The following is a 17,036-nucleotide window of genomic DNA, read 5'->3' as shown; positions in this document are numbered from 1 at the left end:
AGTTCTGACCTCTGGCTCACAAGTACTTGATGCTGCACAGCAATTCACTGTGTTTCTGGAACATGTGGAGGTGAAGAGAATGTCAAATATTTAGGATACTTCATTTTGCTAAGAGGGAGACTATTTCAGTGAAGCTAGGATTTAACTTTTCATAACCCTCAATTCACTAGGTTTTTTCCCCTAAGCACCCACTGTTTCAGAGAAAATAAGAGATCATAGGAAAACAAGCTCTTGTTAAGAATTTAATAGATAAAGCGATAGCACTTTGACCAAAAAAAAAAGAGCATCTGTATTATGTAGGGATACTTTGGGCTGCATTTACTTTATACTGTTTCACTTCTCACATTGAGTTGAGGTGAATATTTCTCACAGTGCGGTCCCAAGACCAGCAGCATCACCTGAGAACCTGTTAGAAAGGCACATTCTCAGGTCCCTCCCCAGACCTTCTCTATCAGAAACTGGGGTTGGAGCGGGCAGGCAGTCATCCATTTTAACAAGCCCCCGTCCCACCCCAGGTGGTGCGAATGCACACTGAAGTTGGAGAACCTTTGCTGAGGCTCTGGCTTCTCAAAGTGTCATCCGCAGACCAGCAGCAGTGTGGGCATCACCTGGGAGCTTGTTCGAAATTCAGAACCTCTGGTTCCACCTTTGAGCTCCTGAATCAGAAGTTGTCCCTGAGCAAGACCTCAAGCGATTTCGATGCACAGCGCAGTCTGAGAAGGGCTAGTCTGAGGCCGTGTCCGAAAGTACCAAGCGCCATCTCCAGGCAGCTGACCGTGCTAATGGCACCACCATTCTCCCAAGCACAATTGCTCTATAAGCCTTACACGACTCCTTAGGGTACGTGCCACAGATTCCACACGTGAATTGTCCTGGATGCCTGTTAGAAATGCAGGCTCCCAGGTCCTCTCTCAGACCCCCCCAAATCAGAAGTTGTGTGGCCTGGGTGCAGGAGTCTGCATTTCTAAAAGGGGCGCCAGGCTTGGGGTGGGGGCCAGCAATGTGTTGAGTAAGAATCCCAGTCTATCTCCTCCACCTCCTCTTTTCCCCACATCCATCCAGCCGGCACCCAGTCCTGCCCACTCTGCCTCCTGAACCATCTGTTGCAATTGGTTCCTCCGTTCACATTTCATGGCCACCTATCCCCACTTTCAGTCTTTCATCATTTTCAGGGCCACGGTGCCAGTCCTCAGAACAGTTTCCCGTGTACAGGGCCCTTGTCCCCTGGGATACAAGGATGGGAGTGAGGGACACCATGGGGACTTGGAGAGAGCACGTCGTGCCCAAGGGGGTACCTGTACCCCTGCCATGGCCCAGTATCATGGGGCGTCCAGGTCCTGTGTCACAGCAGCCTCTCCCTTCCCTGGGCAGGCAGGGGAGGAGGAGAGCCTTCCAGGGGGCCGCAGCCACACTCCTGGTCTCTGTCAAGAGAAGACACCCTCTGGGATGTGGCATCTCTGCTATCCTCCCTAGTCTGGGGCCCACCAGGACCTCAGGGTCACCCGCCCCCGACATTCATGTCGCTGTTCCAGCCTCACCCTATTTCACAGAATAAATTCATCGGTGTCACCAGAGCAGCGGGCGCGTGGTTTTATTTCACTTTGGGGCTCTCTATCAAGCTGCCCCTAGGTGAGAGGTTCTGGGTGCCCTTGTTGCTTTCAGAGCTCACTTGTGGTTGTGGGGTTGAGATAATCACTGGGTACCAAGTGCGGAGAGAGCGGGGCTGTGGGGGCTGGGCAGAGGGGGGCTTCTAGAGGAGTGGGAGCGAGCACGACCGGATCCTTCCGTTCCACAGCACGGCCCCGCTGTCCCTGTGGCGGGTCGGGAGGAGAGTGTTACCACTAGTTGTTCCACTGGGGCGCAGGGAATGGATTTTACACAGAGGAAACCATGGAGGAGCAGAAGCGGAAATAATGCTTTCACAAGTGGAAATAATGACTTCACAACCTAACAGCTGTGGGTGCCTCGCACAGCTTCTCTCTAATCATCTCATTTAATCTGCTCAGGCCTCTCTTCTGGATGGGTAGTGTTACCTCCACTTGGTAGCTGAGAGGCTCTGAGAGGTTAAGGAACCTGCGCAAAGACGTGGTGGAGGCACGAGTTGAACCAAGGTCTTTGGTGTTCCAGAGGTTTCCAGGTCTTCATTTGATGGCAGAAGAGGGTGTGGTTGGATGCATGGAGAAGCAGGTGCAGGGTGTCACATGTCTGGGAGGCACCCATAAACTATTTGCCAAATCAAGTTGGCAGGTTGCAAGGGTATAGTTTGCCCACACTGGCCTCCCTCAGCCCTGGCGGGAGTCCTGTAGGTGCAGAGAAGGCAGCTCTCCCTAGGAGAGGCCTCATTGGCGGGAATTTTACAAAGGGCTGATTAGCTAACAGTTCTGGCTCCCTGCCTGCCACAGAAGGCTGTCAGCCCTGAAGACAGGTCAAAGCAGAGAAGCTGGCCTCTTGCTCTCCTTCCCGTTACCCATGAGGCTGCCAGGCTGTTTTGGGGATGGGGGGCTGGCCTAATCTGATGTGGATTAGTAAATAGTATGCTTTGTGTCCTCCAGTACCAACAAGCTGCTCTGTCAGTAGCCTCTGCCTAGAGCTATAAAGGTAACATGTGAAATCTGGCTGGTTGCATCTTTCAAGAGCCACCATTCTCTACCTTGCACCACTTGGGGTTTAGCCAAGCCCCGGTCCTGGTCGGCCAATGGTGCCACACCTTCCAGAAGAGACTCACTCTCAGGGAGATCTCAAATTAAGGGGAGATATGCCAAGGCCTCAAGGGCTTTGAGAGGTCAGGCCTGCCATCGATCCTGCTGACCCCCCAAGCCTTGATGGGACGGGGTAAGTAGCAAGTGGCCAACACAGATGTTTCTGGACACAAGGCCCTGCCTCCTGGCAGAACAGACAGTAGCGTAGTGGGGGGCTTAGGTCTCCCCAGCTTGCCAGGGTGGATACCTTGATCTGTCAGTGACAGCTGCCCTCGGAATTTCCCCTGGGCCCAAGAGGCAGCTTGAACTACACACAAAAAAGCTTCTCAGTGTTTCCCTGGGCCTGCCTGCCTGTCTTTGCTCTGGGTAGCACAGAAAGGGAGACCCTCATGGTGATAACAAAAGCAGAAGTTAGGGCAGACTCCTCTTCCACCTCCTTCCAATCCTCTCTTGATGGTTTGTGGCCTGTTCTGGGGTCAAGAGCCTCTGAATTAGACTCTGCTCAACCCTGGCTACATTCCATTCCTCCCTCCCCTCCCTTGACTTCTGAGTTTTGTAGCAGAAAAGGCGGCAGGTCTGAAGCCTCGCTTCCATCGTTAGCGCGAGCGAGTCACCTCACCCCTGCCAGCCTCCATTTCCTCCCTGCTGCAGAGTAGGGAAGATAGTTCCACTAGCATTGGAGGCAGGTTCACTGTGATCACTTTCCACTGTCTGCTGGTCCTCCAGCCATTCAGCCCGCCCCAAATCCTGACCACATGCCGCCTGCTCAGGTTCCCTGCCCACCCCTTGTCCTCCAGCCTGCTAGGCCTCTTCTTTCATTTACCTTCTTCATATTTCTTCTTTCATTTACCCAGGAGCCAGTTCAGAAGAGGCAGGGAACACTGCTAAAGGATTAGACAGAGGGCCACAGCGTCGAGGGCAGGACTCGGCTGGACAAGAAAGTTTACCAAAGTTGTCCTTCTGGAGGATTCTGAGTGGCCAGCCCCCAGAATTGTAGCATCCTCCCAAGCCCCTTGGAACCCATCCCCCTCTCCCCCACCACATATGCACACCCTGAAGCCTGCTGCTCTGTCACTCCTGGTCCAAAGAGGAAGAAATTTGAGACAGGCACTTGGTAGCTGAGAAGAGGGAGTGAACCCAATGTGCAGCCTTCAAGCCTGGCAAAAATTCGACTAGGCAGGGGCTCTCTGGGCTAGCAGGTCTCTGAGGACAGAGTCAACCCACTCCCTGGGCATTGGGTTTGGTTACCTACCTGAGCACAGCTAGCTGGTGACAATCTGAGCCTGCCCTGCCTCCCGAACACTGAGTGTCACGGTGCTCAGGAGGGGATGACTTGCCCTTCAAGGTGGCAGCCACCTGTGTGCCACAGCAGACTCATGCCTTCTGCTTAGCATCCTTTTCCAGTGCCTGCAGAGAGTCAAGCTGTGCCCTCCAACAACGAGCAGTAGGTATACGCAACTTGGGGATGTGCTCATTAGACAGACGGTTCAGGGAGCACTTACTGGCTGTGAAGCCATGCTGAGGGAGAGACTGGGGAATAAACAAACAGGCTTCAACAGCAAGTCATGCAAATTAAACATGGCTCTGAGACAAGAGGGAGGGAAGCTCATGTTTGCAGCTCCCGCCCAGGTGTGTCTGCCTGTAGGGAACTAGCAAACTGAGTCTCTGGGCAAAAGACCTTTCACACACTTAGTCTCTGCCCAAATAACATTCTCTGTGCTGACCACAGAGTAGTAAAGCCTGGATTACCCAGAACCTCCAATTATCCAGGATGCTGTTGGCACTCTGTTGGCGGCACACAGACAAACAGCAAGAAAAGAAATTCTTTGACATTTGTTTAAAATAAAGCAGGACACTTCCATGCTCGGTTAGCCATCCAGCCTCCAATGCTGCCTGTTCCTGTCTCTGTCCAGAGTGCTGGAGAGCAGCCCCCGCGCCCTGACTCTCAGAGCTCAGCCTTGCAAGGCCTTATTCAGGGAGTAAGCAGGTCACAGGGGCATGGACATGCATTTAGGCTTTTGGGAAATGTTCATTCGTTCACTAGCTGTCATTTTTTGATTGAGCAGCTTGCTCTTTGACGGTCACTGCTGGAGACAGAGATGGACAAAGCAGTCTCCTCATTCTCCTGGGGCTCGTGCATGGTCAGTGACACCAGCTGATATTTAGTGACAATTTACTTCATGCCTGGATCTTCTCTAAGCATTTTTCAAGTATGCTTTTGTTTAATCTTCACTATAACCTTATGAGGCAGGTACTGTTTTTCTCCCCAGGTGAGAAAAGTGAGGCACGGGGGAATTAAATAACACGGCACCTGGACAGAACCAGGGTTCCGACCCAAGCAGTCTCTCCAGAACCCCAGCTATTCGGGACAATGTCATGCTATAGAGAAGATTTTTGCACATAGCTGTAGCGAGACAAAAACCACGGGAAAGTTATAGCTGAAGCACATAACTTTGGTTGGATGGAAATTTCTTGGGATGAAGAGAATGGTGTATGGTAAGAGGCAGGATCTCCTCAGCCACGCAGTCATCTCCGCTCGTGATAGCTCTGCCCAACGCACTGAAGCAGGTGGGCAGCGTCCTAGGATGCAAGAGATAGTTTTTTCACCAGATTCTCTTATTAAGCCTCACCAGGAAAACCAGCAACACTGTGCATTCAAATCATCCAAAGAACTTTTAAAGCCCCCATGTCCAGACCAGACCCCATGCCAATTAAATCAGAACCTCTGATGGTGGATTTTGTTCTTGATGATGTTTTAAAACTCCCCGGACAATTACAATGTGCAGGTAAGATAGAACCACTGAGTTAGACCAGAATCTTCAATCAACCACCACATTCCATCCCTGAAGAAGCTGTTACCTCCCTCTTCCTCCTCCTTCCAAGGGCTGTGTGTGTGCGTGTGTGTGTGTGTGTGTGTGTAGCGACATCAGGATGAAATGAGCAACAGCCTGGCCATGAGAGCGGACAGTTGGCTGGAAGGGTGAGAGTTGAGCTCTGTGTACTTGCCTCCTTTCCTTGGGGTTCCTCTTTTTCACTGACCTACTGTCCCCTGGGCCCTGGGCACAGTGCTCTGATGCCCAAATGCCCACAAAACCCCCTTCTGGTTTCCTTGCAGCACAGCCTGCTTACCTGGCATTTTCAAAAGGTAACAGAGAACATATAGATAGTAAAACAATGGGCCAGTTCCCAAAGTACAAGTTTATGCCAAAGAATCCTCGTGTAAGTGGAGAAGAGTTGGCCTGAGTTCCAGCACCTTTAATTCAGGAGCCTGCAGTCCTGCCTGCTTGGGCCACTCAGCTTGGCTCACCAGTGGTGTGCTGGAGGCACTCCCTCAAGTTCAATGCCTCACCTTGGTAGCTTGAAATTGGCCATGATGGGAGTGTTTACACCACAAAAAAACAGCAAATGCTACAAATCGGTTTTTTTCCTCCTTCCAGGGTGCAGATTGTCATTTAGCCAGCACCCCACTGACTCAAACCCCCCTCACTTCCTTGCTATCACTGATGTCCTGACCACTCACCCCATCCCCATCCCTACCCCCACCACCTTCAACTCATTTTGTTTCCCAGAAGCTGGTTTCCCTCGCAGGTCCCTACCTAACTCATCCCCACCTGGTGGTTATTGTAGGAGCTTTTCTTCTTACTTTTCCAGTTGCAAGGGAGGTCTTATTTCTCTGACAATGATTTTAAACCTGAGCAGAAAGAGTGGTAAAGTTAGTATCAGCATCTGTAATTTCCAGGCATGGAGAAGGGTTTATATACAAAGGAGCCATTCACACGTCCGCCAGCACTCAGGAAGAAGAGCCTTTAAGGGAGGTAGATACTTTTCCATCTGCCTGTCTTATCACCCCACACTTTCAGACACTTGACACACACACAACAGATTAGACAGTTCTAGTCCTCCGTGCAGGCGTCAGATACAGGCACACTGCCAGTTATGAAAGAGGGAATGGCAGATACTTAATGAGAGACAACAGCAGAATTATCTTTTTTTTTCCCGAGGCCCTCCCAGAGAGTCTCAGGGAAGCAACTGGAAGAACTAAAAGAGTCCTGGGAGGAGGCTGGAGGGGTGTTGGGGTGCAGGGCCTTCCAGTGGCCCAAGTGCAGGTAGGGAGGTGGAGGAAAGCCGAGGGAGAACAAGGGACCTTAGTGGGGAGGAGAGATGGCACAGAGGAGCAACGACGGAAGATAAATGCCAGTTATAGGCTACGCAGTTTGAGTTACTTATTTGGCTGTCTCCAGAGCAGCCAATGACATCGTGTTATTTCTGAAGAGAGTTGTTATGATCTGGCTTTGATTGCATATCAGATCCCTGCTGGAGAGTGTGCAGGAGGCAAGGCTGTGGGAGGCAGGGGTGGGGGAGCGGGTCCTACTTGGTGCCCATCAGCACACCTTTGCTGGCCAGCCTGGGGCAAGGAGGGATTTTGCACCTTGGTAACCCCATCCTCCTTGGGGAGCACCTTATGGTCCCCTCCTCTATCCCCTGTGGCCCCATGAAGCCAAAGGACCATTTTAAAGATGAAACATTGAGGTTCAGAGAAGTTAGAGTCCTGCCTGGGGTTGCACAACTTTAAATAGCAGATTCGAGTTTAGGGTCCAGGTCTCTGGCCCTGTCCACTCTTCCAAATGGCCCCTTTCATCAGGGGACTTAGAACTCCCTGTTCCACACAGCCTCCCCCGAGGGCCACAGAACTCAGTTCGCAGGGTTGTCAAAGACTTGTGGTGTCCTCCCTGCTTCCTAAGGGCAGGAGCTACCTCTGTTTTCTTCCTGCGCCAGCCCCACCAGGATGCTCAATCCAGGACTCTGGGGCTAGGGGAGGCTCAGTCACTGCCTCCACCTGGCTCCTGCCATGCCTTCTGAATGGACAGACCCACCATGAGTGAGGACATGTCTGAGTGGCCTCCTTGCTGCAGGCATGATTCCCTGTCCTGCCAGGTTGCCATAGTTTGCCTGCTTGTCTCTTGTGGCATTTTAAGTGGAGGCATGAAGCTCAGTTCAGCTCAGCTCAGCATAGCCTTCTTGATCTTGGTTGTTTTGGTCTCCAGGCACCAAGAGCGGTGTCAAGGCTGAGGAATGGGGGCCATCTCTGGCTGCGGGGCCAGCCTGGATTCTCAAGCATGAGTGCTTCTGCAGCCCTCTGGGAAGACTAAGGTAGCCTCACAGGTGCGACCCACAGGCCTAAAACACTAGGGCTGGCATTGCCTCTGAATCTTTACCTAGTACCCCAGGGGCTGTTGTAAAGAGGTCTTCTGAAGGTGTAGGCACCACACTCCCTGGCTGGGATCCCTTGGTGATGAAAGCAGAGAAGCTGGAGGGTCCTGAAATATCAGGCATTCTGGCCAGAAAGAAATGTAGTCTAGGCCAGAAGGGGGACAGCCAGGCATGTGTAAACTCTCAGTGCACTGCAGCCTGGGCAGGGTAAGGGATGCCACGATTCATTTCCAAGGTGCCAAGGAAGCCAGAGAACTTCAGACCTGGGCCACCAGGTTGGAGAATCTTGGGTCCCAGTTCCACAAGAGACCTTCTATGTCATGGGGCCAGGCCCATGGCTGGTCTTGGCTGGGTCACCTCTGTGCTGAGAAGCTCACGCAGTCCCCCTGGCCGCTTCCGTGGGCTCTGACCCCACCCCTCCTCTCAGTATCCTTTTAGATCTGGGCACCTCAGGTATGAAGAACGAAGCTCTGAAGTGATTGCTTTTTTATCATCTGGCCCCTTGCTGGCACCATTGGCATAAACGAGTTTGCCAGTCAATAGTACTGAACGGAGGTCAAGCTGACCTTGGGAAAGTAATTTTCTTTAAGTACTGTTGACTCTGATTCTGTTGTTATTGATTACACTTCCACAGACATAGGTGGAAGTTTGGGATGGCTGCCTGCGGTGGGAGGAGGGCTGGATCCTCCTGGGCTGCAGCTGGTCTTCATGCCATGCACAGATGAGAAGAGGGTCACACAGGGCATGGGATCACCAGCTGCAGCCTTGCGCATTGACAGAAACAAGCAGTGGACTATGTCCCACCTGCACCATCATTTGTGGTGTTTAATCCAGGTTGGGGTCCTATTTCCCTGCCATGGGCCACTGAGTGGCTTTAGTCCCACCCAGGATACCAAGCCTCGTAACACAAGTTCATCACCTCCACCAGACACTTGGCAGCCATGAGAAAGTCAAAGGAATATTACTTTGGGTTCATAGAAGAATTATAGACCCTTGCATCCTATATTCTACAGTCACAGGCTGAAAGAGATTAGATAATCCTGAATGCCTTGTGAACCCAAAACCTCTAATTCTCTGTAATAGTGAAAGCTGGAATCATCCTGAATGTCCAACAATAGAAATGGGAGCTTAAGTGTGGTCCCTCCATACCATGGACAAGACGCAGCCATAATGATGTCACTGACTTGTAACCTGAAAAGATGCTTACAGTGGATCATCAAGAAAAGCATGTTATGACACAGTATCTAGGAGGCCATTTTTGAAATATAGATGTGTGTATGTACATGCATATTAAAAGAATTAATATGAAATATTAATTTAAAGAATTGGAAAGGCAATCTACCAACACATTAGCAGTAATGAATTCTAGATGAAGGGACATGGATGATTTTATTTTATATTTTTTATTTTCTAAATTGGATTTCTAGTGCCAAAGGGGTAGCGTCCTATCACAATCTTGGTCCACAGAGGCCTGGCCCCGACTGGCAAATGTGCACAGAATGGGTCAGGCCAGGGGAGGGCCCCAACTCGTAAATGTACTATGGTCACCAAATTGTTTAATAAAACAGTGTTGATGGTGGGTCTACTGTGTGCCCATTCCAGGGTGATCCTGAGCCTTACAGAATTTATGATGTTATTCAGGAGCTAAGACATTTATTCATTCATTCATCCAACAAATTGTTATTGAGCACCCTGTGGGCACTGTGCAAGGTATCGCATTTATAGGGGTGAATGAACATTTTTCAGGTTGCAGAGAGTGATACATGATACAAGACTGATAGGAATTTGGTTGGGACTGAAGGAAGTGACAGAGGAGGTGGCCTTTGAGCTGGGATTTGAAGATCAGCAGGCCATCAGTGAGTGGTGATGAAGGCATGACCCACGAGAGACGGGGGAGCTGAGGCTCTTCTTCTTGTTCAAGTGGGCCCAAAAAGCCTGGCTTCTCTTCCCATCAAGTGGCCCCTGTGCCCTGTGGCCTTGGGAAGCTTATTTAACCTCGCCAAGCCTCAGCTTCCCCATCCACAAAGTGCAGATCATTTCATATCCTCCTCTCCACCCTCCAGCCATCTGCCCCTGTTGTCAGGAAGCTGCGAGTGTATACAATCTTCTTAAGCTTTATCCAGAAATTCTAGGTTGGCCTCTTGGGCTTGTCACTTGCTAGCCTGGCTGCTCTGGGTTCTTGATTCTGCCAGCCTTTGACGTAGTCTGGTGGTTCCATTGCTCTTTCCTCTGAGCAGCTCAAACAACTTTAGCAGTTAAGTCAGGAGAAAGAGATGCATCTAATCCCTGTCTTGTACCTATGAAGGCCTATAGCTAAGTAGTAGATGTGGAAATGATAGTAGTAGATGTGGAAATGAGAACTCAAGCAATGCTGCTGTCTCTAGGCCTGGGGTCATAGGGATTTGTTCCAAGGCTGGGCTGCAGCTGGTCTTCATGCCATGCAGCAAAGTTAGGGCAGGGGCATCCCGTAGAGACCTTCCTACCACCCTCATGAGCACTGGCAACTCTATAGGCTGATTGCCTCCCTGGCTGAGTGATGGAGCCACAGAGTTCAGAGAGAAAACTCCTTAGCAGCCCCCTAGTTCAACCCCTTTTGGAGAAACTGAGGCAGAACCAGTGGTCCCAGTGGCAGGTGGGGAGATGGGGTGAGAGCAACTCTGAGCCTCAGCCCCCATCCCCAAAGTGAGACTATATTAACAGTTGAGATTATGACACCCTCAGCCCAAGGTCCAGCCCGTAGTGAGTTGCACCTTGAAACCTCCCTTTTGTGACTACCTTCTGGGAGCTGAGGAGCTAGAAATAGGATCTGGCCTTGGCCTTGCCCCTCTGTGTTGTGGGATGAATCACATGGACTTTGGGATCAGGGACTGTCCAGCCTCCACCACTCACCGGCTTGATGACCTTAGGCACTGTCAAGGAAAAACTAGAGCCGAACGATAGTTAAAGCAAGAAAACCAGATTTTTTTGTAGGACTATTGCAGTGAGAGAAAAGAGACCTCAGAATAGAACTGGGCTCAATTGTAAATACAGCATGGAAAATTGGGAATTTATAGCCGAGGCCGAGGGGTGGGGGGTGGGGTGGGAATCAGTGGATAGAAAATTACTAAGAGGAAAAACATCATGGGTAAGGGGAGATTCTGGCCAAATGACCTCACAGGATTCTTGCTGAAGGCAAGGGTGATCAGACATCACTTGGGCAGTGGAGGATGAGGAACCCGGTGCTCCCAGGGCATGCCAAGGGACTGGGCCCCTGAGCTAAGAAACAGAGCCTGGCCCTCAGGGAGCTCAGAGCCAGGATGCCCCAAGGTGCTAAGGGAGGGTGAACTCCTGAGTGGGGGTTCACAGGGTGAGGTGGGGGGGCAGCGGCGGGGGCGGGGGGGGACTCCTACATATCGCTTCTCTGTGGTCTAAGTGTGTCCTTCATCTCAGCATCAGCCTGGCTGCCCAGTGGCTGGGTGATCTGGGCCAAAGTTGTTTCCTCTCATTGTGCCTCAGTTTCCTTAACTTCCTCCCAGCTCTGATGGTCTCTCTGATATGATCTCTACAGTCCTGGCCAGCACTCCATGTAAATGAGTACCTTAAGGGACCTTCTGGTTCTCTCAGCAGAGACCACATCCAGGGCTTCTGACCTGTGAGTGTGAGGGGCTCAGGAGCTGTAGTGCTTTTAGGAGAAGTCTGAGGCTCAACACCTCTTTCTTTTCCACATGATCTTTCATCTCAGTGGTGAAATCCAGCTGAGATATTGCTGGCCAGGCTCTGGGGCTGGCGTCTGCATGCCAAGAAACTAGGGCATGTCCTCAGAGATTGAGATGGTGCTTGGCTGGTGTGCTCCACCAGACTAGCAACAGGAAGCAGGGGGCCCTACACTTGTTGAGTGTGTGTTGCTGGAGCACTGAGCTGGCATACTGCCTCCCTGCGAGGTGACCAGAGTGACTCCCATTTTATAGATAAGAAAGCTAAGGTTCAGAGTTCCTGCCTAGGGCAACACAGTCAGTTACTGGAAAAGCCAATCTTATCTTTCTGACACCAAAGCTCTGTTTAGCATCTTAACCACCTCTCCTCACCTAATATCACAAGAAGTGTTTGCCTGGGAGTGTTTGCCTGAAGAAGATGGTGGTCACTGGGCTACAAGTTTCAGAAGTGTTGTCATGGACAAGAAGGAACAGGTCTGTTATGCACTATGACCCAGAGCCCAGAGCAGAACCAGGAGGCATGGAAGATTCCAGAACCAGTTTGATAACATCTCCAGGAAACCCTTTCACACACGGCAGATCAGCAAGGAAATGCCTGTCGTGGGAACCTTAGAGATCTCAGAGATTCTGTGTTCTGTGCTCCTGGCTCTTGTTGGAGTTAAAGTTCCTGAGCGGTGGGAGGGAGCTATTCCTGGCTGGGGGGACCAGAGAGGTGTGAATGTCCTGGTCAGGGGAAGCCAGACACTCCTGGGTCCCAGGGAGCCCTGCAGAAAGACTGTTTTCAATCTCTCATAACTAAGGGGACCCCTTGGAGCAGTGGTCCCCAACCTTTTTGGCACCAGGGACCGGTGCTCCTATGAGACTCTAAGGCCTGATGATCTGAGGTGGAGCTGAGGTGGTGATGCTAGTGCTGGGAAGCGGCTGCAGATACAGGTGAAGCTTCACTTGTTTGCCCGTCACTCACCTCCAGTTTCTAGCAGGCCACTACCAGTATGGATCCCTGGCCCCAGGGGATTGGGGATGCCTGCCTTGGAGGGTTCTCACAGCTGGTGGAGTGGGGCATGCCAGGCCAGAAGGCCATATGGGAGGCAAGTTACCTAACCTCTCTGCTCTTCATTGTCCTCATTTATAAAATGGAGATAATAGTACTTAACTCACATGGCTATTGTGAGGATTAAAAAACAACTTAAAGATCTAATAAATGTCAGTTAAACAAAAAAACCAACTACCATCAACAACAAAATTTGATCTGACACCAAGATCCTGGAGATCTAAATCTCTGCAAACTCCCACCTTGCTGGGAACATCTTCGGCTGCAGCTTTGGGGAGAAGAAGCCCCTGGGAACTCCCATGGGTGCTGAGTCACCTGCCAATTCAGGTTGAAGCCTTTAGGTTGCTTTCTTCCCTCCCATCCCCACCTGACCCATCTGGGCATGAACATTGTGGACCTCGCTGTGGACCAGCTGGCAGTAAACCTGGCAAGGCCCCAGCTCTGGTGCTTAATAGCTGTGTGCCCTTGAGTGTCAGTCTTTTGAGCCTTGGTTTCCTCATCTGTACAGTGGGCAGAGGAGCATTCGTGCTGCTCTATCCCCACGGCTATGGGAGGGTCAAATTTGGAAGTGCTTTATAAACTTCAGTGACATGCACATATGAGGAACTGTCTTGGGCTAGTGGTGTCTCCTTTCTTTTCCCCAGAAGAGCTAGGGGGTAGATGTACCTCAGTTACCAAGCCCAGAGGGGAGGAGTGTATCTGTTTTCAGGGGATTCAGTCACAGGGACTCTTTCCAATGGGTGGAAAGCACAGCCTAGCCTGGGCTCTTCTCACCCCTTCCAGGCACTGCCTACTCCTCACTGCAGAGCTCCAAGGCATGTCAAGGGAAGGAAACTGCAGAACCCTCCCTGAAGGTTAGGGGCTCCATGTCCGTCAGCCTGGAGGTAGGGGCAGGCAGGTCCAGGCAGCCTCTTTTGAAAGCCCCGGGGCAGCAGGGTGACCAGAGCTCCTGGTCTACTCAGGAGTTCTAGAGAGCAGTTAGATGAAGTACACACACATAGCCTTAAACAGAGCAGTCAACCCTGCAGGGCAAACATCCAAAGACAGTGTCTCACTAGCACTTAAAGACAGATGGAGGTCACCTGGGTGTCCATCGCTGTCAGAGCGGAGAGATAGAGTATGGTGGGGACACAGGATGGTGTTCTAGGCAGCAGTCAAAAGCAAATAGATCAGACATACAGGGGCCTTGTGGGTAGATTGTAAAATATGGTTTAGTCACCAGCTCCATTAGTATTGGACACTGACACACTTCCCCACTGAAAGGGCTTCCTGATGGCTGATTCCAGGGCTCGGGCAGTGAAGAAGGCTCTAGATAGGCCTTACTGGAAAATAAGGAACTGCATCTAAAAAGTGCCAGGGCATGTCAAAGGTCACCGGAGCCAGATTGAAAGGGCGGCTCCCACTGGCCAAATTTGGGACAATGTGAGCACCAAGATAATTAAATAATGACGTGTAAACCACTAGAAACATAGGAGTCCATATTGATAATAAATAGAGAGAAGGGAAGGCTCTTGCTTAGAGTAATGCTGAGGGACTGCTGGAGTTGGAAAGTCATCATTTTGTAACCAACATGAAGAACAGATCCGGCAAGAATCATCAGCGGATGTTAAATGTAGGGGCAACAGACACTAAAATTTTGCTATGGAGCAGGATATTTGCATACTTTTAAAACGTGTCCCCGCTTTTCTTTCTCCATTCATCCGTTGATGGACACTTGGCTATTGTGAATAGTGCTGCTGTGAACATTTGTGCACAAGTATTTGAGGGCCTGTTTCCAATTCTTTCATCTCTACTTAGGAGTGGAATTGCTGGGATAAATGGTAATTCTGTGTTTAACTTTATTTTTAGGATGTTTTTCTGCATGTGGTTGCAATGCCCCGGTGGGCCCTGAGGGCCTGTCACCCAGGGCTGGGCGCCAGGAGCTGAGCCATGTGCAGTGGGTGGTGGAGAGCTGCTCCCACCATGTGCTCTGGCCTCCCAGGCAGAGGAGTGTCATTCTTATTGTTCCATCGTCCTTCTCTGCCTGCTTGGCCCCAGGATCCCTAACCTGTCCCTCTCTCCCCAACAGATGTGCCCGTGGAGAAGCTGGCTGCCATGCCTGCCTTACGCAGCATCAACCTCCGCTTCAACCCACTGAACGCCGAGGTGCGCGTCATTGCCCCGCCACTCATCAAGTTTGACATGCTCATGTCTCCGGAGGGTGCTCGGGCCCCCCCACCTTAGACCCTGCTCCTCATGCCCACCCAGCAAGGGACAGAGGCCACCTGGCCTGGCACCCTAAGGAAAGAGAGTCCCACAGGCCCATGGGAGGCCAAGTTTGGGGAACTGGGGGTGGGTGGGCCAAACAGTGCGTGGTGGGAGGGGGTGCAGCAGTCCAGGATAGATAGCTTAGAGCAGTAGTGGCCCTGGAATGCCCAGGGGAAGAGGGCGAGACAGGGGCTGGAGCCCAGACTCTGGGCACTCACAGTTTCTGTGCAAACTTGGGCAGATCCTCCCACACTCTGAGTTTTGTAATTTGGGGAAAGGGGTGGTGGGGGGATCTTTGCCACCTTTGGACTCCTCGGAGGCTTTTTAGGGAACACATGCCTCCAAGTTACCTTCAAATCCTCGGTATCTTCTGAGTCCGTGGCTGAGCATCGCTGAGCATTTTTCTGGCTCCTATGGTTTGAGGCCTCGTTTCTAGTGCTGAGAGCTAGTCGCTGGCCTTAAAGTACTAGAAGACAACCTGCATCTATTTATTGCTTCCTGAGAACTGATGTGGCTGAGGCCTTTCACAGCACTCCATCCTCGGCCTCGTGGGTCCCTGGATTGGCGGGAGCCTGAACCAGGAATCATGGAAAAACTGCGGAGAGAATATGGCCCAATGCTGCAGCAGGGCTGACAAGAGCCCAAGGATCGGGAAACTGGGGAGCAAATCAAGTTCGTTCTCTCCTTCCTCATAATTAAGAAATCAATGGGGTAGCAAGTTCTGAGTGTTCCATTCAGGTGGGCCTGGCATCACCCCTTGAGCTTCAGGAGAGGTGGCCCAGAGAGAGAAAAAGCCATTTGCACCTGTGCTACCCTCAACACGGTCTCCCTCTGGTAGCTATCTGGCTGCCTTGTCATTGTTCCCCCTGGAGGCAGAAGGCAATATGATGAACCATTGGATTTGTAGCCGGCCAGCTGCCAGGCTCCCCCCCCACAGCCCTGATAACCTAGTCATTTCTAGGTCCTTGGCCTGCAGTTCAGTGTATAGCCAGGCAATAGGGTGACCAACCATTCCTGTTTGCTCAGGACATGGGACTTTCACCCAACAAACAGGAACAACAGGTCCTACGAGGAGAGGGCCTGGGGCTCTTTCTTCCTGACTGACATCTGTGGTTTGGAGAACTCCTGACATCTTGATCCCTCAGGTATCTACCTCCCATTTTCTCATCTGTGGAGCAAGCATATCAGACTCCATCTGGTCTGGACCTTTGTCTGGGTCTGTGAGAGACACCTGAGACCCCAGGACTTGAGCAAGCAAGGCCACCCAAATCCTACACCAATAGGCCACTCTCGCATTCCTAGGGTTAAGCTGTTCAGAGCTCAGGCCACCACTCAGGGCAGCATTTCTGAGAATGTGCCTATTCTCTTTCCCTTTCCCTTTCCCTTTCCCAGCCCCGAGGCTGCTGCTGCCCAGGCTTTCTGTCTCTTGGCAAGAAGCTGACAGCTTCTGGTCACCTGTTGGCCTGTTACTGAATACTCAGTGTCCCAAGAGATACCATGTTTACTCTGCATATCTCCCATGGCCTGGGTGGTCAAGCTCTGGGAAAAGGGTTTTCAGAATGAGGAGGCCAGAGGAGATCTCTACAGCTACCGAGTTCTGCTGGGGACAAGTGGGGGCTGCAGTTCAGTCTAGGCTGGCCTGGCCCCACTCTTGGAGTGGGGTTTCTCCTTGTTAAAGAAGGGGTGTGCTTTTCTGAAGTGTACAACAGCATTGTATGGCCAGAGCCTTGCAACTCGGTGTGGTCTGTGGGCCAGCAGCATTGGCATCCATGGGAGCTTGTTAGAAATGCAGGGCCCCAGGCCCCACCACAGACCTCTGGAATCAGAACCCATGCTCCAAAAAGATCCCCAGGTGATTCTTACAAGCATATTACCGTTTGAGAAGCAAGGGCCTAGGGTGGTCCTAGGGATGTCCTGACAGGGGATTTTGGAGGTTCTCAGCTTTCCCCGACACCACCAGGGTTCTGAGTCTGCCCATCCCCCCTCCCTAAAGCAGCCCCTAAAGACCCTCGGCTTCTTAGACCTTTTCAGAGCCTGAGTGGCACTCCTAGCAAAGAGAGTGACCCGAAGTCACCAGGAGATGAAGGTTGGGTTTGCCTGGCCCTCTGGCTCTACCTTTCTGGTTAACTCTGCATG

General features: G+C 51.4%; 1 protein-coding gene across 5 annotated transcripts in view; it reads left to right on the top strand.

Moving 5' to 3' along the window:
- LRRC20 (leucine rich repeat containing 20) overlaps positions 1 to 17,022 on the top strand; it is a 90,096-nt gene extending 73,074 nt beyond the window's left edge. For 3 of the 5 annotated variants that reach the window (XM_039872022.1, XM_039872021.1, XM_039872023.1), the window contains one exon: positions 574 to 3,257. In XM_039872022.1, coding sequence (XP_039727956.1) covers positions 574 to 839 — 266 coding nt within the window. In that variant the 3' untranslated portion in view covers positions 840 to 3,257. Of the gene's footprint in view, positions 1 to 573; positions 3,258 to 14,721 lie in introns of those variants that run through there. The other 2 variants (XM_039872024.1, XM_039872020.1) reach the window with 2 other exon arrangements.
- Positions 17,023 to 17,036: the final 14 nt, after the last annotated feature.

Source organism: Pteropus medius, unplaced genomic scaffold (assembly GCF_902729225.1).
Source record: "Pteropus medius unplaced genomic scaffold, Ma_sr-lr_union100, whole genome shotgun sequence".
Taxonomy (NCBI): domain Eukaryota; kingdom Metazoa; phylum Chordata; class Mammalia; order Chiroptera; family Pteropodidae; genus Pteropus; species Pteropus medius.
This window is presented reverse-complemented; position numbering and strand designations above follow the sequence as displayed.